The sequence below is a fragment of the Capra hircus genome, chromosome 15 (genome assembly GCF_001704415.2).
Source record: "Capra hircus breed San Clemente chromosome 15, ASM170441v1, whole genome shotgun sequence".
Classification (NCBI taxonomy): domain Eukaryota; kingdom Metazoa; phylum Chordata; class Mammalia; order Artiodactyla; family Bovidae; genus Capra; species Capra hircus.
Genome location: NC_030822.1, coordinates 32,226,072 through 32,251,397, shown reverse-complemented (window position 1 = coordinate 32,251,397; position 25,326 = coordinate 32,226,072). Strand labels below are relative to the sequence as shown.

Below are 25,326 nucleotides of genomic sequence, written 5' to 3'. Positions count from 1 at the left end.
ATGGGGTCGCACAGAGTTGGACATGACTGAAGTGACTTAGCAGCAGCAGCAGCAGCAGCACTACCTGAGGACCCCATACATAGATAGATATCTCTTTCTCCCCCACCCCATATATATATATATGGCATGCAAAATAACAAGGCAGTGTGACCCATACACCAGGAAAAAAGCACACAACAGAAATTGTGACAGCAACCAAATTTCAAACTTAACAGAAAAAGGCTTCAAAGTAACCACTATAAACATGTTCAAAGACAAAAGGAAACCATAAGTAAAGAAGTAAGGGAATGTGTGATAACAATGCCACATTAAATAAGGAATATTAACAGATAGAAATTACAAAAAAGAACCAAAGGGATGCTGTAGAGTTGAAAAATACAATAACTGAAATGAAAATTTCAGAAGAGCTCAACAGCAGCTCTGAACCAGCAAAAGACAGAAGTAGCAAATCTGATGATGGACTAAAAGAGACTATTACACAATCCAAAAAAACAGACAGGAAAAAGGGATGAGAAAAATGAACAGTTTCAGAGGAATGTGGAATACCACTTTGCTCACACGCATAATGGAAGGATCAAAAGGTGAGGATGGGGAGTTCCCTGGTGGCCTAGTGGTTAGGATTCTGCACTTTCACTGCTGTGGCCTGGGTTCAATCCCTGATGAGGAAAATGAGATACTGAAAGCCACAGAACTTGGCCAAAAGAAAAAGGAGAGGATGAAGAGAAAGCAGCAGGGAAAAAAATTAGGGTTTTTCCATAGCACAGGAAAACCAAAGAAACTTTTTGGCCAACCCAATACAAAAAAATAACACCTGAGAATTTCCCAAGTTTATTGAAAAGCATTAATCTAGTCATCCAGAAAGTTCAACAAACTTCTGTTTGTGTGTGTTAGTCGCTCAGTCGTGCCTGACTCTCTGCGACCCCATGGACTGCAATCCACCAGGTTCCTCTGCCCATGAGATTTTCCAGGCAAGGATACTGGAGTGGGTTGCCATTTCCTTTTCCAGGGGAGCTTCCCAACCCAGGGATCGAACCCGGGTCTCCTGCACTGCAGGCAAGTTCTTTACCGACTGAGAGAATAGGATAAATGCAAAGAGACTCACAAACAGACACATCACAGAAAATGTTAAAAGCCAAAGGCAAAGAGAAAATCTTAAAAGCAGCAAAAAAAACCCAAAATCATTACACATTAAGGAAGTTAAATAAAATCAAGAGCCTACTTCTCATCAAAAACAATAGATGCTATATATCCACAGAAAAAACATGGTCCAAAAGGATACATACACCCCAATGTTCACTGCAGCACTGTTTACAACAGTCAGTACACCTTAACAACCTAAATGTCCACTGACAGAGAAACAGATAAAAAAGATGTGGTACGTATATACAATGGAATATTACTCAGTCATTAAAAAGGGTGAAATAACTCATTTGTAGCAAGATGGATGGACTTATAGATCGTCATACAGAGTGAAGTAAATCAGACAGAGAAGGAGAAATACTGTATCACATCCCTCATATGCAGAATCTAAAAAGAAATAATACAAATGAACTTATTTATGAAACAGATTCACAGAGAACAAATTTATGATTCCCAGGGGGGGAAGGATAAGGGAAAGGGATAGTTAGGGAGTTTGGGATGGACAGGTACACTCTGCCATATTTAAAAGGGATAACCAACAAGGACCTACTGTATAGCACAAGGAGTTCTGCTCAATGTTATGTGGCAGCCTGGATGAGAGGGGAGTTTGGGAGAGACTAGATACATATATATATGTATGGCTGAGTCCTTTTGCTGTCCACCTGCAATGATCACAACATTGCTAAATTAGTTATACTCCAATACAACAACAACAACAACAAAAAATTGATGCTAGAAGGCAGTAGGATTGCAAGTTTAAAGCGCTGAGGGAAAAACTGTCAACCAAGAATCCTGCATTCAGCAAAACTATCTTTTAAAAGCAAAGGCATAATAAAGAAAAACGAACACTGAAAAATTCATTGCTAGATGACATACCTTATAAAAAACCTTGAAGGAAGATCTTAAGGTAAGTAAGGGATGCCAGATAGTAATTTGAATCCACATTTAAAAAAAAAAAGATTTTTTTAAAATAAATTCATTCATTCTCTTAATATATATTGAGCAGGCACTATTAATATACAATGAGCAGCACTGAGCCAGATACTGTTCTAGGTACCAGGGACTTAGCAATAAACAAAATAGTTCCCTTGCCCTTTTGGATTAAATGATACAATTCAGAAGGGGATTATATCCTTAAAAATAAAAGCTAGCAAACAAACAAAAAAGTCTAATGTATAAAAAAAGTATGTATATATATGTATAACATTTATTAAAAAGTATAACAATGACCAAGGTGCCAGAAATGGGGTATACTTGCAGATTTCATTATTAAGTAGCATAGTCTGAGAAAGACCTCACTAATAAGAAGAATGAGAAAACACAAAATATTTGGAAACATGAGGAACTTATCAAAGAGGATATCTAGGGGAGGACTATTTCAGACAGAGGTTAAGAACCCTAAGATAGGGAAAAAAAATAAAAAGGAATGTTTGAGAAACAGCATGGAGTGTGACTGGAGTAAAAAACTAAGAAAGTGAAAGTGAAGTCGCTCAGTCATGTCCAATTCTTTGCGACCCCATGGACTGTGGCCTACAACGCTCCTCTGTCCATGGGATTTTCCAGGCAAGAGTACTGGAGTGGGTTGCCACTCCCTTCTCCAGAGGATCTTCCCAATCCAGGGATCGAACCTGGGTCTCCCACATTGTAGGCAGATGCTTTACCATCTGAGCCACCAGGGAAGTTCATGCTTAACAAAATAATAATAATAATAATAAGGGAGATATATAAAGAGGAGAAGATCCTAATGATAAGCGGGAGTCAGGTCACATAGGACCTTGCTGACTCTTGTGTTAACTTTGGCTTTCACACTAAAGGAGAAACAAGGCTATAACAGCGTTTTGAGCAGAGGAGTGAAATGATCTTGTTTACATTTTTTAAAAGCTCTCTAGCTGCTACACTGAGAATAGATTATAGACATGGTGATTTGTTAGGAGGCTGTTGCATCTCAGTGCCTGCAGGGGAGTAGTGGTGAGAAATGAATAAACTTTGGACACATTCTGAAGGTAGAACCCACTGGATTTATCATCAATGGATATGGTGTATGAGAGGAATTAATGGATGATTCATAATATTTTTTGGCCCACACAATGGAAACACTGGAGTTGCCTTCAACTGAGATGATGAAGTTGGGGAAAGAACAGGTTTTGGATGAGGTGATATTTAGAACCTAGTTTGGGTCATGGCAAGCTTCAGACGCCTTTAAAATTCTTAGAAGAAAAGATCAAGGTAAATCACCATGATCTTGGATTTGGCAATGGATTCTTAGATATGACATCAAAAGCATACAACAATTACAAAAAAAAATTAAACTGGACTTCACTGAAGCTTAAAATTTTTGTGCCTCAAAAGACACTATCACGAAAGTGAACAGTTAACCTTAGAACGGGGTAAATATTTGCAGATGATGTACCTCATAAGGGATAAGGGACTTGTATCTAGAATGTAAAAAGAATTTTTACAACTCAATAATAAAAAGACAAATAGCCCAATTAAAAACTAGGAAAAGGATATGAATAAAACATGGATGGACCTGAAGATTATCATATTTAATACTGAGTGAATTAAGTCGAGTAGTAGTGATTTGATGGTGAAGTTAATTGTGTAGAGTTCATACAGAGAAAGACAAATATAATATAATATCATTTATATGCACAATCTAAAAAAAATTATACAAATGAAGTTATTAACAAAACAGAAACAGACTCACAGACTTAGACAATGAACTTACACTTACCAGGTGAGAAGGCTTGGTGGGGGATAGATTGGGAGTTTGGGATTGGCAAGCACACTGCTATATTTAAAACAGATAACCAATAAGGATCTATAGTATAGCATAAGAAACTCTGCTCAATATTATGAAATAACCTAAATAAGAAAAGAATTTGAAAAACAACAGACACATTATATGTTTAACTCAGTTTGCTGTATACCTGAAACACAAAATTTTTAATCAACTATGCCCAATATGAAATAATTTTTTTTTATTTCTCAAAAGAAGATATACAAATGATCAATAAGCATATGAAAAAATGTTTGGCAAAATTAATCACCAAAGGAATGCAAATCAAAACCATAATGAGATATTATTTCACATCCACTAGGATAGCTATAATTTTAAAAATCAGATAAAAACAAGTGTTAGTGAGGATATGGAGAAATTAGAACCCTCATGCACTGCTGACATGAATGTAACAATATTCAGTGACACTTTGGAAAAAGTCTTGTAGTTCCTCAAAGGGTAAACATAGAATTACTATATGACCTAGACCCAGCAATTTCACTCCTAAGGATACATTCAAGAGAAATAAAAACATCTGTCCACTGGGAATCCTCTGCTAGTCCAGTGGTAAGGACTGTGTGCTTTCACTGTCACGGCCTGGGTTCTATCTCTGTGTGGGGAACTAAGATCCCAGAAGTTGTAAGGCATGGCCAAAATAACAATAATACAAAACTTTTTAAAATTTTAAATAAAAGTAAAAATCTGTCCACAAAAAACTGTACAACAGCAGAATTATTCATAACAGCCAAAAGGTAGAAACAACTCAAATGTCCATCAACTGATGAGTGAATAGCAAAATGTAGCATGTCCATACAATAGAATATTATTTAGCCATAAAAAGGAATGAAGTTCTGATACATGCTACAACATGGATGAACCTGGAAAACATTATATTGAGTGAAATAAGCCAGTCACAAAGAACCACATATTACATGACTCAAATATGAAATGTCTAGAATAAGCAACTCTTCAGAGACAGAAAATACATTAAGATTAGGGGACTAGGAGGCAGGAGGACAATAGCCAAAGTGTACTGGTTTTCTCTCTGAGGTGACAAAAATGTTCAAAAATGGACTCTGGTGATAGTTGCATATATCTGTGAATATATTCCGACTCTTTACAACCCCATGGACTGTAGCCTACAACGCTCCTCTGTCCATGGGATTTTCCAGGCAAGAGTACTTGGAGTGGGTTGCCATTCCTTCTCCAGAGGATCTTCCCAACCAAGGAATCAAACCCGGGTCTCCCACATTGCAGGCAGATGCTTTAACATCTGAGCCACCAGGGAAGTCCATAAATAACCATTAAATTATATATTTTAAATGAGTACAGTATGTGAATTATAGCCCAATAAAGCTGATTTTTTTTAAATAGTAGGTTCAACCAGGGGCCAGGCAAACTTTTTTGTAAAGGATCAGACAGTAAATATTTTAGACTTGGTGAGTCATACAGTCTCAGTTACAACTACTCAACTCTTCTCTTCCGTGAAAGTAGCCAGGAACAAGATGTAAATGAGTAAGAGTGGTTCTGTGTCAATGAATCTTTACTTATGGACACCGAAATCTGAATTTCACATAAATTTCACATGTCATAAAATTCTTCCATGGGTGTTTTTTCCCAACTATTCAAAAAATGTAGAAGTTATTCTTAGTTTGCAAATGCTATAAAAACCAGGAACGGGGTCATAGAGATGCCCCTGGACTGAATGCACCTAGTTCTCCCTCCATTATGGCTTCGAGCACTAAGGAAGTTTCTCTCCCTTAACAATCCCCATGAACAAGAGTCAATTTTTATTTCCTTTTCAGTTTTCTCCCCAAAACACTACCACCCCTACGCGTGGCTTTCCAAGACCCTGGGAAATACAAACCCAGCCTAGTACTCAACAGCAGGAAAACCTCCTGGACCCCATTTCCAAAATAGAACACCAACTTATACCAACTTGGTAAGAGTTTAGGGCTCATGTGTTCCTTATAATGGCCAATCACCATTGGGCAGTGAGTAGGTAGAGGAAAAGGCTTGGGAACAGAAAATATAAAAGAGTAAGGCAAATTCATGTCCCCTTTTCAAGAACGCTCTGGCTCTTAATTCTAACAATATTAAAAAAAGAAATCCTTAAGAACAAAACCTCATATTAGAGCATGATGGTACCACAAGAGAAGGCAGAAGGGAGGAGTGAAGACAGGAAGCCTCTATTAAGAGGCATTTGCTCATTCATTTGCCCAACCAGCATTTACTGAGCAGTGACCACGTGTCATGTCCTGTGCTGGGATCTGAGGACACAAGAATTAATCATGCTGAAAAGCACCTGGATGAGTCAGACATATGGCGGAAAGTCAGTCTTGGAAGGCAAGAACTACTGTCCTGCATGGAGGAAAGGGCTATGGTTCAATCCCAGAGAAATCCCTCTCCAATCCTCTTAACCCCACACTGCCTGAGATCTCACAGTTTCCCACTGAACTAACCAGGGAGCTTCTCACCACCCAGAGACATCAGAAGGCTTGTGAAGGGACATATGGAAAAAAAAAATCTCACAGATACAGACTCAAATCCCATCGGAACCACTTACTCACCACATCACTTAAAGCCTGCAAAACGTAGATGACCTCACAGTTACAATGGGGAGACAGTGAGATCGTGGAAGGCACAGTCCCTCACACTTCCTACATGTAGAAGGTGCTTCATGAATGTTTGACTATTCTGAAGCTGGGTCGCTTGGCTCACACTGTGAGAAATGATGCATCCTGAGTGAACCAGCACTCAGCCTCTGAGTTCCAGCAGCTTCCAATCTCAGCCCTTCCTCCTTGAGATGCAGGACTGCTAGGGGACACAGGGCCTGGTTCTCACCAGTCGTGCCATGTTGCTGAGGTGCATGCCTACCTGACCTACACCTGCAAGGGCCTGATGCTGCTGGGCACTGAGGGGGAAGAGGACAAGCTGGGTAATAACTACCACTATTGAAATGCTCACACTGCATTATGGTTTACAGATGCTTCTTTACATCCATTATCTTATTTGAGCCTTATGCCAGCAATCAAAGGGATGTATTGATATTACTAGTATCACTGTCTTGTAGATGAAGAGACTATTCCCTAGACACCGTTCTCTTGAAGGAAGTGTCCCTGTTTTTTTGCCTCCTGCCTTAACTCACAAAGTTCTTCTTTCCTGGAATGCTCCTCCTTCTTTCTTCACTGGTAAACTCTGCTCTCCTTTAAAAGACCAAGTTCCAGTATTACCTGCTCAGCAAGGCCTGCTCCTGACATACCTTCAGTCAGAATTAGAGCCATCTCTGTTTAAAATCCTTCAAGCTCATCATCTTTGGGATGAAATCCAAGTTTCTCAGTATGGCTAGAATCTGGCTGGCTCATGCCTGCGTCTCCAACCACATTTTCAGCCTCTCCCTCCCTGCTCCACCATTACTTTCTATGCTCACAGTAAAAGAACCACTGACATCATACTCATTCCTTCACTTGCTATATACTCTTCTCATCCCCAGGTTAACTCCTGTTCATCTCAGGCATCATCTCTTCCGAGTCATCTTTCCTGGCATCCTAGAATGGGTTAAATTCCCTATTCTGTGTTTACAGATCATGCAGTGCTCATCTCTCACCACAATACCTACTAGGACTGAACACACAGTCTTTCTGCCTCACTAATATGTGAGCTCTCTGCAGGTAGACAAGTTGTCTTCCTCATTAGTCTTTGCATACTCAGCATCCAGCACAGAGCAGACAGTAAATATACCTAGAGAAGGAAGACAGGATAAAAAGGGTGGGGAACACAAGAACAAATAAAGGGGGTGGTGGTGATCCTGGGTCCCTCACGTGAATGAGACACTGCACTGGAAACCAGCTGTTTCTAATGCACTTAGGCACACTGAATGTGATGCACACGTAGATACAGACATGCACAGAGAGGCCGGCATCAACACAAACACCAGTCAGGTATGAAGACAAGCAGGGCCTTGGAAGCCAGTGGCCAATTCCTCCGCAGACAGGAAGATCCAGACGCTTACTTAATACTTGAAACAGAACTTTTCTCTCTCCTCCGGCTTGACCGTTTTTGGCCGTAGACCACCCTTGCATTCTACCGCCACGTTACAGGGCCCAGATCCTGCCTGGACTGGCAGCATCTTCGGGTCCCTGTTTACCCCCCAAGTCCTGCACACTGTACTGAACCCTCACCTTTCTCTCCTAATCTTTTGCTTCATCTTTGACCTGGTTTATGTGTCTTCTCTCAGCTCCTTCCTTGCTCAGTATTCCTCCCCTCCTCCACTTCTTATGCACAGCACCAGGGAAGCCTTCATATGCACACAGACACACCTAAATACAAAAAGACACATACAAATACAGAAAGGCACAAAATGATGTATACACACACACAATGGCACAGACAGACATATACACATATATAGACACACACAGAGAAGCCTTACAACTAACCCCTGCCATTAACAGGACTGCCATCCAGAACAGACAAAGCAGACTCACCAACAAAGACGGAAGGAAGGAAAACAACAGTCTGCTTGGTGAGAAAGAATTTCCCTATCTATCAAAGCAAACCACCGTCTGGGTTTTCCTGGAAACATGAGCGAAGCCATCTGGGGGAGCTGCTGCTTCACCCTGTGTCTGGCTAAGGCGCTGGGACAGATTGCAAACGATGCCTACTCCCTCGGATGTGTAGCTCAGCTTGTCTAGCAACAGCTACCCTTCCCTGAGTGCTGGCTGACAACGTGTCTTCTGCTATACCAGCACGTGTTAGATTACCTCACCCCTATTCCTCTTGAAATTCCCACAGTCTCCTGTGCACGCCACCATTACAGCCCTGAAGATGTGATGTTGTCATTGCCAGTTTACATATCTGCCTCTCTCATTAGCCTAAGGGCTTAAGAATGGCAAAGGGCATCTTATTTTCATCTCTATTCTATTCTACAGATGAGGCAAGTGAGCCTCCAAATTACTTGGTCATACAGCTAGTACACTGGCAAGCTTGCATGTGAACTCAGGTCAGACTCCAAAAGTTCATGTTTAGGCTTTTTAAAAGTCAATTTCCAAATACTCTCAGAAACCCACAAAAACACCAAGAAGCCCTCATCAAAGTTAGAGTAAGGCCACAGAATTTGGACTCAGTGGGGCTGCAGCCTGGAAGCTGACTGTGAGCCAGCCCTGGTAAGTGAATGCTACAGCCATCCATTAAGTAGGTATTTACAAGGAAAACAAGGATAGGTCCTTTCCCTAGCCAAAAGAGCAGGTTTCACCTGATGAATGATACCATTCACTTATTCATCATCTCTGTTCTGTCGAAAGGACCCAAGCAGACTTCAGTTTGTGCTCTGTCTGAATTAAGGGCAGGGGTCAGCATGTTCCACAAGGCAGGAGATAAGATGGTGACTGCATCAGGAGATAGGCGGGGAGCTAAAAGGCAAAAAACCCACAGGGTGCCTCCATACTGTAACAGTCCTTTAGTTCAAAGAAAAAGAACTGCAGCAACAGAAAGGTATACATCAAAACTTATGCTGAGGTTATTTAAATAATTGTGTGTGGTTATTTTCTTCTGCCCTACTTTACATGTAGTAAGTATAAACAAACAAACAATCTTCAGGCTGTCAAAATTGTTCCAAGAGGAAACAAGGAAATCCATGTTCAGGACTGGGTCCAGGGGAGAACTCTGCTTCTGAGGGGCAGCATGGTAGCAGCAGTAGAAATTAGAGGAAGGCCCTGAACACAAGGCAAACTCAGGAAAAATAAAACTGGGGATAATTAGCCAGCTGCCTTTGACATCTCCCCTTATGGCGTTCCATATGATAAGGGGCTGGAATTTGATTCGGGTCCCTGGTCTGTGGGTGAGAGGGAATCATTACCAGGGTTCTCCCTTAGCTTCCCTAGAACAACTACCAAAAAAGAGAAATGAAGGGACAGAGGGCAGGAGGAAGAGGGAAAGGAATTCTCCCAAAGGCTCTTCAGTCTGGTGTCCTCAAAGCCATCTACGCCTGCCTAGAAAGAGAGGCAACTTAGCTGTCGGCTCGCTAACCAGGGATCTCTGCTTCTAGAAACCATGGTAATTCGGACTTGGAAGCACCTCTGCATATCTGTCAAAGTAAGGAGTGGGAGAAATAAAGATAGAAGTCAACAGGGTTTTCAATGTGTGTTTTTTACAGAGCCCTGGGGATTCTTATGGGTTGGGCTACAGAAAGGCAAGTAGGAGGTGACCACTACTTCAACCAATGTAGTGACACTTACTTTTTTAACATCTTCACTGAGTTATAATTCACTGTCAACTGAGTATACAACTCAAGGGTTTTTAGCAAAATCACAGAGGTGTACAATCACAAGTCTGAAATACTCTCATCAGCCTGAGGCAGATCTGAGTTTCAATAACCCCTAAAAAATGGATAACTATGAGCTACTTCAGTCTCAGTTTCCTTACCAGTTGTATGGAAAAATTACTATCCACCCCACAGTAGAGGTTTCTTGTAAAGATGATGTGAGCAAAGGACCCAGCACCATCCAAACACATCACAGCTGTGTAGGAGTTGAAAAAGAAGTAGTAATACAACTGCTGGCAACTAAGCCACAGGCTGGGCACTCCCTATACATGAGGTCATTCCATCTTTGCCATAATCTTTCTAGGTAAGGATTACTATCCCTATTTGACAGCTAGGAAACATAAGCTTACAGAGAACTTTCCAAGGTCATGCAACTATTGATTGGTGAAAGTAAACCTGAAACCCCCATTTTTCTTGCTCCAATGCCTGCGCATTTCTTTGCTCAGTCACACAGCCTTTTAGCAGTCTCAGTATCTTCCCTTCTTAAACAATAGCCCTCTTGTATGTCTTTCTCTAAGTCTTTCCTAATGTTTTGACTATAGTGATTTTACCTCCATTCAGATTCTGTATGTGATTCACAGAACAGGGCAGAGGGGCAAGGAAGGGGTCACAAGCACGTCTGGAGCCCAGACCCTAGCAACTCCTAGACACAGCCCACCATTGACTTAGCTGCTATCCCGGCCAGGAACTCACAAGTCAGAAGCACCCTGTCCCCCATATCATTGACCAGCTAACTCTATACTCTCACTCTGCCCCAGAGAAACAATTTAAGGAGCACACAGCAATAAGATAGGATCTTCGCTTTCAAATTAAAAAACACATAACTCATCACCTTTGTGTGTAAGGCCCTGCGACAAGCACTATGGGAGAAGCAGTGATGGATGAGACCTGGTTCCTGTTATTGGAGGCACTCACAATCTGGAAGACAGACAAATGAACCCAACTAATTACAATATGGAGCAGAGCAATATGCAGATAAGGGCTTCACACCCAGTACTCTGGAGGATGGGAGAGGAAGGATTACTTCCCAATGTAGGGGAACAAATAGGATTTCTTGGAGGGAACATTTAATCTAGAGCCAGTAGTTCTCAACTGGGAGAAATTCTATCCCCCAGAGCAACTGACGTGCTCAGTTGCTCAGTGGTGTCCGCATAGACTGCAGCCCATCAGGCTTCTCTGCCCATGGAAAATTTCCAGGCAAGAATACTGGAGCAGATTGCCATTTCCTCCTCCAGGGGATCTTTCCAACCCAGAGACTGAACCCTCATCTCTCTCGTCTCCTGCACTGGCAGGCAGATTCTTTACCACTGCACCACATGAGAAGCCAATTGACAATTGGTGATAAAAAAAAAAAGTTTTGGGTTATCACAATTTGGTGGGGTTGGAAACACGGTGGCTGCTATTAGCGGCCAGTGTGTAGGGATGGTGCTAAATATCCTACTATCTGGCCCAAAATGTCAATAATGCTTGCAGCTGAAAAATCCTGATCTAGGCCTTGGTGGACAAGTGGAATTCTCACAGGCAAAACTAGGTGACAGAATGATACCCAGATGAGGATTTATCTGGAGCAAAGGCATAGCGATACTAGGAGCATGTTTGAGACAGCTGCAGCATAGAGTAAGACAGAGCAGGGTAACAAGGACTAGCCAGGTGAGCTAAAGTCAGACTGCAGGAGCACTGATAGGCAGGTCAGAACTTAGTTTAGTAAGTGAAGGTAGGCCACTCTCTTATCATGTCATCATCTCTATACAGAGTTAATAAAACCTAGCTCTTGGAGTGGCTGAGAAGTAAATGAAACTGTATATGTACTCAGCCGGCAGAGGACTTGGTACATTCTATGAGTGCTCCTTTTCCACCATACTCCCTTCACCAGGTAGACTAAGGTTCAGAGCTGTGCTCTAGAAATTCCAGTAGTAGTGCAAAAGGCAAACTTTTAGGCAATAATACAATCAAAATCATCAGGGTACAAAGCAAGTCATTCTAATAAAGTGCTAAATGAGCGATGGAGACTGCACTGCATGAGTTAATACTGAGATGAGAGAGATCAGAGGGGTGAGAAAGTCAGGGAAGGTTCATGAAAAGTGAGCCAGGGGTATTCCAGAGGACATCTAAGACTGATACAGACAGAACCAGGAACGGATATGAGAACTTAATTCCCAGAAAGGAGAACTATCTGAGCAAAGAAAGGCACCTGGAATAAACACGGAATGACTATGATCCAAGAAAGACAAGTGTCAGATCAGAGTGGTAGGAGGTGTGTCTAAGGCTGGGAAATTCCCTGGCGGTCCAGTTAGGACTCAGTGCTTTCATTGCCATGGCCTGGCTTCAATCACTGGTCAGGGAACTAAGATCCTGCAAGTTGGCAGTAGAGCCAAAGGGGGGAAAAAAAAAAAAAGGCTAAGGCCAGATTTGAAGGGATGGAGTGCCAGGCACAAGAAGTTGGATGGAAAAATAAAAGGAAACTCAAATGTAACTTTGGAAGATCACTGACAGCACGGACATATGCTGGTGGAGGAGAAACTAGAGGTAAGGGAATACTGAGAAGAGTCCACAGCTACCCAGATACAAAGAAATGAGGTCCCAAGCCTGAGGAGGGAATAACAATTATTATTAGTCATGATGATAACTTATGAGCATAATGCAGCTATTTATCTTCATCCAAATTAGCTCATGCTGGCCATAGCACTGGCTCTGTGCGAGAAGCACACAGGTTCCTATGAACCACTGCCCCTCCAGTCCATTCCTACTGATCCTCTGGCTATCTGCAAGTGGAACTGCCGGCTGCCCCTCTTAGGGTTTAGTTTGCCCAGGCCTGGTTCCACCTGGGGCCAGAGTCTGTTCTTCCCCAACTCTCACAGCCTCCGAGGACCTAGCATGCCTCTTGATGGAAGTAAACTTTCATCCTGCTGAAGTCAAGGAGATCTGATGACCCTACCACAACATAGCCTGTTCAAAATCCTCTAACCTTCCAAACAGGTAGGAGGAAATTGTAAGTTCTCACCTAGACCTTCTCAAAAAATAAAGGCATAGGCAGGAGGCTGAGTGAGCTGACAGAGGAGCTGTGCCCCTAGAAACATGTGTCCCTGCTCTATCACTCTCCACTTCCCTTAACCTCAGCCACTTGGATGAACTACCTCCTGCAGCGGCCTGGCTCTCGGCATGTCGGCCAAGCTGCTGAGGGTAGCTCCCAGAGTTGAATGCACTGGTGCCCTGGGATGATGAGGGAACTGATTTGGAATTCTTGCGATACAGGCTAGCCCTCACTATCTATATTATCATGCTGAGGGAGGGATAAAACATGAATTTGGAACCTATCATATGCCAGCCTTTGTGCTTGGTGCTTTGCATACATTAACTTCTTACAACAACCATGCAGAGAGTCGCCCTCCTCAAATATTAATAGCGGAATAACTGCGGCTCAAAGAGGTGAAGTGATTTGCCTATTTGTCACATAGCCAGTAAGAGGCAAAACCAAATTTTGAACACAGGCCTATCGATATCAAAATGCATGCTCTTTCTGAAGATAACAACAAAAACTCATGGAGACTCTTCTGTATGCCAGGCATTGCACTAAGTGTTTTACACGCACTATTTCTTTTTTAATCTTTATTTATTTGGCTGTGCCGGGTCTTAGTTGCAACACACAGGATCTTTGATCTTTCTTGCATCATGAGGGATCTTTGGGTGCACAATGTGGGACCCGTAGTTGCAGCATGTGGGACCTAGTTCCCTGACCAGCAATCAAACCTGGGCCCCCTGCACTGGGAGCGTGCAGTCTTAGCCACTGGATCACCAGGGAAGTCCCTATGTACATTATTTCGTTTAATCTTCGCAATAGCTTCTTGAGGTGCCTAACATTATCACTCCTCTTCTAATGAGGGAACTGACGCTTAAAGAGATTAAGTAACTTCTCAAAGTTTCCACAGCTGGTAAAGGGAGAGCCAGGTTTAAGCCTAAGTCTCTGTGACTCTGCAGCACAAGCTCTTAACCCTACACTATGTTCTATAGCAGACACAACAGGCACCAAAGGAAGCATAAGTATATTTTGCAACTTCCCAGTTCAGTTCAGTTCAGTCACTCAGTCATGTCAAACTCTTTGAGACCCCATGGACTGCAGCACGCCAGGCTTCCCTGTCCTTCACCAGCTCCCAGAGCTTACTCAAACTCATATCCATCGAGTCAGCAATACCATCCAACCATCTCATCCTCTGTCATCCCTTTCTCCCATCTTCAATCTTTCCCTACATCAGCGTCTTTCCCAATGAGTCAGTTCTTCGAATCAGGTGGCCAAAGTATTGGAGCTTCAGTTTCATTATCAGTCCTCCCAATGAATATTCAGGACTGATTTCCTTTAGGATTGACTGGCTTAATATCCCTGCAGTCCAAGGGACTCTCAAGAGTCTTCTCCAACACCACAGTTCAAAAGCATCAATTCTTCAGCACTCAGCTTTCTTTATGGTCCAACTCGCACATCCATACATGACTATTGGAACAAACCATAGCTTTGACTATATGGACCTTTGTCAGCAAACCAATGTCTCTGCTTTTTAATATGCTGTCTAGATTGGTCATAGTTTTTCTTCTAAGGAGCAATAGTCTTTGAATTTCATGGCTGCAGTCACCATCTGCAGTGATTTTGGAGCCCAAGAAAATAAAGTCTCTCATTGTTTCCATTGTTTCCCTATCTATTTACCCCGAAGTGATGGGACCAGATGCCATGATCTTACTTTTTTGAATGCTGCGTTTTAAACCAGCTTTTTCACTCTCCTCTTTCACTTTCATCAAGAGACTCTTTAGCTCCTCTTCATTTTCTGCCATAAGGGTGGTGTCATCAGCATATCTGAGGTTATTGATATTTCTCCTGGCAATCTTGATTTCAGCTTGTGTTTCATCCAGCCTGGCATTTAACATGATGTACTCTGCATAGAAGTTAAATAAGCAAGGTGACAGTATACAGCCTTGATGTACTCCTGTCCCAATTTGGAACCAGTCTGTTGTTCCATGTCTGGTTCTAACTGTTGCTTCTTGAACTGCATACAGGTTTCTCAGGAGACAGGTAAGGTGGTCTGGTATTCCCATCCAGTTTGTCGTGATCCACACAGTCAAAGGCTTTAGCGTAGTCAATGAAGCAGAAGTAGATGTGTTTCTGGAATTCTCTTGCTTTTTCTATGATCCAACAGATGTTGGCAATTTGCTCTCTGGTTCCTCTGCCTTTTCTAAATCCAGCTTGAACATCTGGAATTTCTTGGTTCACGTACTGTTGAAGCCTAGTTTGGAGAATTTTTAGCATTACTTTGCTCGTGTGTGAGATGAGTGAAATTGTGCAGTAGTTTGAACATTCTTTGGCATTGTCTTTCTTTGGGATTGGAATGAAAACCGACCTTTTCCAGTCCTGCGGCATTAGAGCTTCCCAGGCTCATACTAACCTATTCATCTTCATCCCCCCAAATGTGTGATCACACCCTTGTGTAAGACTCCCATCTCAGTCTAACAGCATGCTTGCTACAGTGATATCAGTCAGTCATTCCACGCACGAACATTAAATACAAGTGTCAGATAGGTAGCTTTCCTGGAAATACAGAGAAAACAGAACAGCAGCAATAATTAGCATTCACTGAGCTTGAATTGTGTGTCATTGCTATGCCAGGAACACTTTTCTTAATTAACATATGATTAAATTAACTGTAGTGGAGGGGGCAGAATATTTTCCTATGAGTTTTAGTACATATGTAAATTCTTACAACTGCCCCACAACCCAGACACAGGACAGTTCTATTACCAAAAAAATTCCCTCATGCTGTCCCTTCATAATCAAACCCACGCCGTATCCCTTATCCCAGGTAACCACTGATCTGGCCTCCATTCTTATAGTTTCTCAGAAAGTCATTAGATGTTATCATATATTAATAGTATGTAACTATTTGAGATATGGCTTCCTCCCCTCAGCATAACGCCGTTGAGATTCCTCTATGCTGTGTGCATCAGCAGTTCACTTCTTCTATTGCTAAGTAGTTTTCCAAAGTTTGTTTTCTCCATTCACATATTGAAGGACATCTGACCTGTGTCCAATTTTTGGTGATAATGAGTAAAGCTGCTAAAACATATGTGTACAGCTTTTAGTACAAATATAAATTTTCATTTATCTATGGGGTAAATACCTAGAAGTAGAAATGCTGAGACATGTATTAAATTATGTTGTTCAGCTTTATAAAAATCTCTGTAAGAGTTCAAGTGACTCTTCCTCATCACATGGTACTTGGTGTTGACCACTTTTTAATTTCAGCCATCCAAAGAGGTGTGTAGTGATATCTCATTGTGGTTTTAATTTGTACTTCCCTTAGTGGCCAACAATATTGAGTATTTTTTCATATGCTTGTTTATCATCCATATGCCAATAAGAATTGTTTAATGGCTAAGCAAATGTCCTTTATTTTCTATGTAGGCCCTACAGAAGAAAATAAAACTGTCGTCAAACTGTCTGGTCCAGTCAAGGGGCCAGTGTTTTTAGGAAGGCTCTTGTCTACACACCTCAGACTGTCAGGACAGGCTGAAATGCCATACCATGGCTGCAAATCCTTTGCCCAAAGGCAGTGTCTCCACCAGAGGTTTCAGTAGAACACAGGTCATGAATTCCCACCCTGCCAGCCTGAGAGAACTCCCTATCAGCTTTACATGGAGGACACCAGTGTCAATAGTGCCATCTTGCTCATCTGAAGGGCCCTCAACCCTTGGCTGCCCAGGATAAAAGCAAGCAAGGATGGCACTTGAGAAGCCAAACTGGCTTCCTCCACACAAATGACTACATATTTTCTGTAAAATGGCGGCTGAATCTCAGTGTACTATAAGCCTAATTTCATAGCTCATAGCAGAGACAGAACAATTAGAAATGAGAATGAATCAAAGAAGAGACAGAACTATAAAAAGAAATCCCAACAATGCATACGGGAATGTGGGCACTAGGGTAACAGTGCAAGAGGCTGTGCAGACCTGCTCCAAACGATCCAAAGAAAGTTAAGACTGTTCGCAATAGTCTGTAAGAAGGAAACCTGACCTCAAGAATGGCTAACATTTTTAAATATCTAGAAATCAGGTTATAGTTCAGGTATCTGAAAAATTTACTGATATGAGGCTGAATAAATGAGGCCTGAATATAGTATCCTTGCAGACTGCTACTAGGCTCCTTGGGTAATAGCAGTTCTGTTAAACGGGCCATAAAAATCTCAGGTCCTTGATCACCAGCACAACCAGGGTTCCATCTCTGCTGTCTCAGAGTCCATAATCCAATGTTCCAAGCTCTGAGCTGTCCACTCAATGGGTCTAGTTAGATCCTGAACTCCATATATGTTGAGACTGTCTTAAACACATAGACTTTGCTACCATGACTATCTGTTTCAAAGAGAAAGTAGCTTGTAACTGATCATGAGAAACCCAGACTGGCAGGCCCCTCTGCCCACCAGAGGCCTGGGACTGCAGGGAGAGCACAGGAAGAAGCCCAGGCAGGCAGAAGCTCCACTGAAAAAAGAACAGCTCACCACTGGCACAGGGAAGAGCAGGGTGACAGCTTTTGTGTTATTTTAGAACAGTTTGTGCTGATGAGCTTTTTGTTGTGGTACATTCCTCTAAAAAGAACATTCTCTTCCTCCTCTCATTGACAAAGTAATTCAGCAGAAAGTGAAAAAAAGAAAGAGGAGCAGATGACAAAGATATCCAGGAATTTGTGGACCTTGGAATACATCACCTTCTTGACTGTGGTGCCATGCACCTCCCAGTCGGGTGGCCAGGTCCTTGGAGAAACATCAGGAAACCTCTCGGCCTCTCTCACCACCAGGAACATGACACTATTCCCAGCACAGACAAATAAAATCTGGGTCCTTTGAAAGCCAGTGACACTGCTAGATGTGACTAAAAGCTCAGATACGTTCATCATGGCTGTTGTCCTTGAAAACCTACAGCTGCCAGATCGTATACGTATCTTAGCCTGGTTGCCTGGGCCCCCTTTCCTTTTCAGATTTTTGTCCTGTGGTTTTCCACCACAGTCACACTGTCCGACCAAACCTACCAACGATGCTTCTTCCTGCCTCCACATCTTTGCTCACTCTCCTTCCTACTGCTCAGGCTGCCCCATCCCTTTCCACTCTATCCCAATTCTACGTTTCCTCTAGGAAGTCTGTTTTTCTCCTCTCATTAGACATTATCTAGTTCAACCTGATACAACGATCCCCTCGGTAGATTAATGAGTGGAGGTTTGTGTTCTACTTGCCAATCTTCAGTGACAGGGAGGTCACGATCTATCTACCAAGGAAGCCTCTACTATGACGAGATAGCACTGTTAGGCGATTCTTTACTCCAGAAGAATAGGCCCATATTTTACTTTCCCCACAGTGGTCCTGGTTCTGCCCTTAGAATAAGAGAGACAAGACAGCAGTACTTAACAGCATAGGCTTTGAAATCAGATCTGTACTCATGCTCCATGTGTCCTTGAACGAAATGCTTAACCTTTCCAAAATTCCAGTCTTGACGATAATACCAACTTCATAAGGCTGTTAACAAAGTTAAAAGAGTAACTATGCAAAGAGCTTAACACTGTGCCTGGCATAGAGTAAGAATTTCATTGCTAACCATTATCGTCTTTCAAGCCTGATTCCTCTACTTCTATTTTATTTGAAGATAGGAATTATATTATCTGAATCTTTTCTTTTCCAAGTTAAAGTTTCTTCATTAGATTGTAAATTATACAAGGACAGATGTATCGCTATGTAATTATATGTATTTACTATCACATTCCCCACATCTAGAACAGTGCCTGGCACACATATAATAGACACTTATAGACACTGAATTGTACTGAATGCTCTCCATTTCATGGTTTTCACACCCCTCATCAGTCATGTCACTCCTTTGTACAGGATTTCACTGCTTCAAGATGTTTCTGACAATGTGAAATCCAAAACTGAATTCAAACTAACCAGCAGGAAGGAGAGACCAGAATTACCTGCTCCCTCAAGATATACACCATATCACTATGAGAGATTTGGCATAATTTGGCAGCTTCACCAAAGTGCTGGCTCAAGTTGAGCCCAAAAACAACTGAAATTTCTAAATCTTCTCACACATGATGACTTTGTACTCTGGGCTCTGTGGAACTGGAGCTGTAGTAATGCCCAAAGGTGAAACAATAACAGGGCTCTTCCATCCAGAGATTCCTCTCGCTCTTGCTGTCTGGACCAATCAACTGACTTCTAGCAGTTGCAGCCTGGAATTCAGAACGACCTTTCTAGGAACCTCTGTCTCTTCTTCACAAACAGAGTATAAGTTTCCAAAGGGCAAGATCTGACTGCCTTGCCTTCTCCTCCACATGCCAGCACAGGGTTGAACACAGAGTTAGGACAGATGGGTGCCCTCCACCTCCAGCAGGAGTACAATAAGGATGCAGGCAAACTGTACGGACCAGACTCAGGGTTCCCTCTCCCTCTCAAACAGCACAGCTCGGCCAGTGTTGTGCTTCCAGCTGGTAGGCAGACAGGGGCCGGTCCAGACACAGACAGAGAGGTCAGGCCTGCTCTCTGACAGGCCAGCTCCTCGAGGCTACTCTGCTGAGAATCACCTGCCCTGGTAGAGATGCAACCCTAGAGAACAAGCCAGTAGCAAGAACACCTCTCCCCAGGGAACAGCCTGTCTAAACAGCTTCAGGGACTATTTGCACAGGAAAAGGAGAGAGCCACGCAGGGTGAGGGAGCTCACCTCATCACTTTCTTCCACATCCACATCACCATTGGCATCATCATCCATCAGCTTGTGGATGCTGCGGACTGCATCAAAGCTGAGCTTCTCATCTTCACTGTGGCAAAGGGGCTTGTCGATCCGGCAAAACTCTGTACAGGAAAGGCAAGAGACAATGTTACAGGGGGCTGCCGCCCAGCTCTATTACCCACCTGTCTCATTGTTCCTAGCTTCTAACGCCTGACTCCACTTAACAGCGAGAAGAGTGTTTCTTATTAACTGTCTTCCCCGTTTAGGAACAATGCTTTAGTATCCTAATAGTTTCTTGGCAGGAAGTTAAGCATAGGACTAGGAATACACTGGGATCTACACAAAGAACATGAATAAATAACTCAACAAGAAAAAAATACAAGTGAGAGAAAATACAAAGTCAATGAACACAGGGAAAGGTCTCACTAGTAATCAAAGAAATACATATTCAAAAGAAACACAAACAAATGTAAATTAATACAATGTCTCTAGAAATAGGAAAACAGCCCGTTTGTCCTAATGCCAGAGTACCACATAGTTTTCCTCTTCGTTCACTTTGTCACTGCCCATATACATAATGCCAGTCACAGGCTACCCAGGGAAACCCTTCACATCTTATGCCTTCTCCGAGACAGCCTTCAGCTGTCTACCTATTAGACATCTAAGGTCCTGAGCATGTCTGACACAACTGCATGGGAGGTGTGGAGTGAAGCTTCCTCTGCCCACCACCATACAGTTATACAGCAAAAAAACCACCCAGCCCATTTCACGACACCTAATTACTTTGCCGACTAAGGTCCATCTAATCAAGGCTATGGTTTTTCCTGTGGTCATGTATGGATGGGAGAGTTGGACTGTGAAGAAGGCTCAGTGCCGAAGAATTGATGCTTTTGAATTGTGGTGTTGGAGAAGACTCTTGAGAGTCCCTTGGACTGCAAGGAGATCCAACCAGTCCATTCTGAAGATCAGCCCTGGGATTTCTTTGGAAGGAATGATGCTGAAGCTGAAGCTCCAGTACTTTTTGGCCACCTCATGCGAAGAGTTGACTCATCGGAAAAGACCCTGATACTGGGAGGGATTGGGGGCAGGAGGAGAAGGGGACGACCGAGGATGAGGTGGCTGGATCGCATCACTGACTTGATGGACGTGAGTCTGAGTGAACTCCGGGAGTTGGTGATGGACAGGGAGGCCTGGCGTGCTGCGATTCATGGGGTCGAAAGAGTCAGACACGCCTGAGCGACTGAACTGAACTGAGTCCTCTTAGGAACCTGGAAAATGCCTCGCAGAACGAGCCTGGAATCTAGCTGTAGTTCTACTATGTGGCTCTAAGGAGATCACTTCCCTTCTTCAGGCTTCAAGTCCACTATTTGAAAAAGACATTTTAACTAAAGTTTTTGGCATTTCTTCCAATTCCTAGAGTGTAAAATTCCTCTTTTCTTTTGACCTTGATCTTGAAAACTACTTTCTAGGCAAAATACTCTTCAAATCAACCCCAAAGAAGATAGAAGAAAGATCCTGATTTCCCAAATAGAAAAAGTCACAGAAGAGGAAGCAAGGACAAGGGGAAGAAGCTGTGGCTGTGAAGCCTTCTAGAAAGCCCTAATCAGAGACCTGAAATGCTCTCATCCATCTAATCATTTACTTATCTGCTGGTCAGAAACACAGACAAGATCAGGCAGGTCACCTCTCTATCACTTGCTAGTCACTCAAATCCTTTTCAAAATGAGGAGGGGTATAAATATTAAATTTTTTAAGTCTCAGATGTAACTCAACAAAAATGTGTTGACTATTGAAGCTCTCAGATGTTAACAGATGTATCCCAAGTCAAAAGCCACTATAGAAGCACAACAGGAGCCCAGGCCTACTGACTCCCAGGCCAGCATTTCACCTGCCTGCCTTTACACCAAGGTAACCAGATAGCTTGAAGTTAGTTGTATCTTCTGGAAGCCATGGATGGTAATGCTGGTAAGAACCACACTGAAAAAATGGCTTTAGAAAAGAAAAAATAAGATAAACAGTATGCATACAAAAGAAATAAGTACCTCCACAGACTCTATGTTCCTCTACCTCTGTCCTGGCAAGCTGGAGCAGAACATGGAAAGTGGGGTAAAGGTGTGGTGGATACGGAGGGAAACGAGTAGAAAATAGCCCAAATTTAAGGCTGTTTCTAATTTCCTCACCAACAAGAGTTCTTAACACGATTGCTTCATTCATGGACTCCTATCCACTACTTATCACAAACAAACTGCAGTAAGTAATGACTAGCTCGGAGATGAAGCAAACAGCACTGAGACTGGCATAGCCGCATAACACTTCCCTTCACTTATTTCTGTATTTACACTACTCAAAGGCATATATAATTGCCTATACGAGCTTTTCTGATCAGCATATGATATGTCCATTCAAACAACATTTATCGAGTACTGTTTATATGTCAGGGTCTATAATCAGCCCAGGGGATGAAGAGATGAAGCAGACCTCATCTTTGCTCCCAAGGAGCTCAGTTATAAAAGCGAGGGGCTCTGCTAGGACCAGCTTGGGTGAACCTCACAGTGTTGCTGTACATGCTTTTATTATAGCATTTATTGACTCATATTTAAATTATATGTGCTCATGCCTATCTTTTCCACTATGCTTTGGGTATGAAATGCCTTAAAACGTAATATATTAGATTTGAAAAAAAAAGTGGGGAAAATAGGCAATTAAAATACCAAGTGCTAAGTGCCATAATAGAAAGAACTGAGGTTATGCTAGGAGTCAACTTTTTCGGTAAAAGACCAGACAGTAAACAGTTCAGGATTTATGAGCTATACAGGCTTTGTTGCAGCTATGTAACTCTGTCATTGAACACAAAAGCAGCCAAAGACAAAACATGAGTAAGGGAACTCAACTGTGCTTCAATAAAACTTTATTTACAAAAACAGACAGTGGGCTGGATTTGGCCCTTGGACCATACTTTGCTGACACCATTTCTAGAGCTCCCTAGGTAGTACAACTGAAGCACACTGAATCAACAGATTTTTGACCCGAAACAAAGAAATCTAATCTTTTCACTAGCCTGTATCCACACACAGGATTATCTGAAGTAAAGCATTTCTATTAGGCTTTTTAAAATAATGGAAATAGTTTACCAAGCTCTAGGGACTGGGGTCTCCAGGCTGGGCCTGATTGGCCTACAACAGGTCCAACAAGTTTGGGCTTCAAACATCAGGCTGTAGTTTGTAACCTGATCAGACAGACAGGTAACTTTTGCTCCTGGCATCATTTGGCACAGAGAAAGGTTAAAGGAATTGAGGTTAAGGGAATACAAAGCCTTGATGCCCAATATTGCCATAGAATCCTGTCCAGAAAAATCATGTCAGACAAAATTCACAAAAAATCTCTTCAATGGAGCATTGCCTATGTGGTCTCTCTCTCCTTCCTGAGATCTTTAGTATCTTTCTTAATATATTCCAACCTGGCAAGGTTTCACAGACCCATCTGGAAATTACCTTAAAAAAGCCACACATTTAGCAACACATTATTACTACAGTGCAAGAGCCCTGCCCTTGGAGTCAGAATACATATGTCAAAATTCTGGCTTCATCAGTTACAATCATATGATATTGGACAAGTTGTTTAACTTTTCCCAGCCTCCAACATCTCACCTGCAAAATAAGGATACTTAATTCTGCTTCATATGGTTTTCGTGAGAATTAGGTAAGATTACAATTGTGAAAGCACTTAGCATAGGGCTTGCATGAAATTGACGCTTAATACATTTGTTACCTCCTTCTTTTCTGCCAGAGCAGCAAGTGAACAGTTCCCATCTTTCACTAACTTCAGCCACTTTCCCTCTATGGACCATAAAGAATCAAATAAAGGATAGTCCAATCAAATTGCTCAAAAGAATGTTCCTAGGTGAGCTGGCAAGTGAGTGTCTGACAATAGCCTGTCTTCCCCCAGTATTTACATGTCTATCACTAACATTTATCACACAGTGGTGGTGGTGTTCAGCTGCTCAGTCGTGTCAAACTCTGAGACCCCATGGACTGCAGCATGCCAGGCTTCCCTGTCCTTCACCATCTCTTAGAGTTTGCTCAAATTCATGTCCATTGAGTTGGTGATGCCATCCAACAACTCATCCTCTGTCATCCCCTTCTCCTCCTGCCTTCAATCTTTCCCAGCATTGGGGTCTTTTCCAACGAGTCGGCTCTTTGCATCAGGTGGCCAAAGTATTGGAGCTTCCGTTTCAGCATCAGTCCTGCCGATGAATATTCAGGACTGATTTCCTTCAGGACTGACTGGTTTGATTGCCTTGCAGTCTAAGGGACTCTCAAGAGTCTTCTCCAACATCACAGTTCAAAAGCATCAATTCTTCAGCACTCAGCTTTCTTTATGGTCCAGCTCTCACATCCATATATGACTACTGGAAAAACAAGAGCTTTGACTGTATGGACCTTTGTCAGCAAAGTAATGTCTCTGCTTTTTAATATGCTGTCTAGGTTGGTCAGAGCTTTTCTCCTAAGGAGCAAGCATCTTTTAATTCCATGGCTACAGTCACCATTCACAGTGATTTTAGAGCCCAAGAAAATAAAATCTATCATTGTTTCCATTGTTTCTCCATCTATTTGCCATGAAGTGATAGGACCGGATGCCATGATCTTAGTTTTTTAAATGAGTTTTAAGCCGGCTTTTTCAGTCTCCTTTTTCACATACAGTGCTATAGTTGCTTAACCCATCTTCCCCATAATGGCTTGGGATCATGTACCCAGCAGCGAGAAAAAGCCAGGTTCTTGATAAACGTTCAACAAATGTTTTTTGAATGAATAACTAAATACTAGTTCTATAGTCATTTAAGGGATTTTGGGAGGCAGAAAAGAGAATTTTAGGTAGAGAGAAGAGCACAAGACCAAGTTTAACTTTTTTGATCTTAGGACCCCTTTTTACACTTAAAAACTGAAGCTCCCCAAACTGATTGATATTTATTATATTAGAAATCAAAATATAAACCCCATATAGATTATAAAAGCATGTTTTATGAAAAAATAATTGTTTTCTGCAAAAAAATTCATGAGTGGGACTGTTACACATTTTTATAAATCTCCTTATAAATGTCTGGCTTGATAGAAACAGCTGCTACAGCCTTATTATATTTATTTCTGCACTCAGTGTGTTGTTTTGCCTTCAATCAAAACATAGATATGCAGTTGGAAAAGCAGGAGTATTTCAATAATCTTTCAGATAATTGTGGTCAGTCTTCTCTGGTACTTCACCAAAACTTCAACAAGTAGTAGGTTTGTTAAAGGTTACAATGTGAAACCTGAAACTATACAGGTGAACTTTTTGTACTCTG

General features: G+C 42.1%; 1 protein-coding gene across 4 annotated transcripts in view; it reads right to left on the bottom strand.

Annotated features, from left to right (window-relative positions):
- STIM1 (stromal interaction molecule 1) overlaps positions 1-25,326 on the bottom strand; it is a 196,244-nt gene that overhangs the window by 62,317 nt on the left and 108,601 nt on the right. For all 4 annotated transcript variants that reach the window (XM_018059438.1, XM_005689854.3, XM_018059440.1 and 1 more), the window contains exon 2: positions 19,983-20,113. In XM_018059438.1, the coding sequence (XP_017914927.1) occupies positions 19,983-20,113 (131 nt within the window). The remainder of the gene's footprint in view (positions 1-19,982; positions 20,114-25,326) is intronic.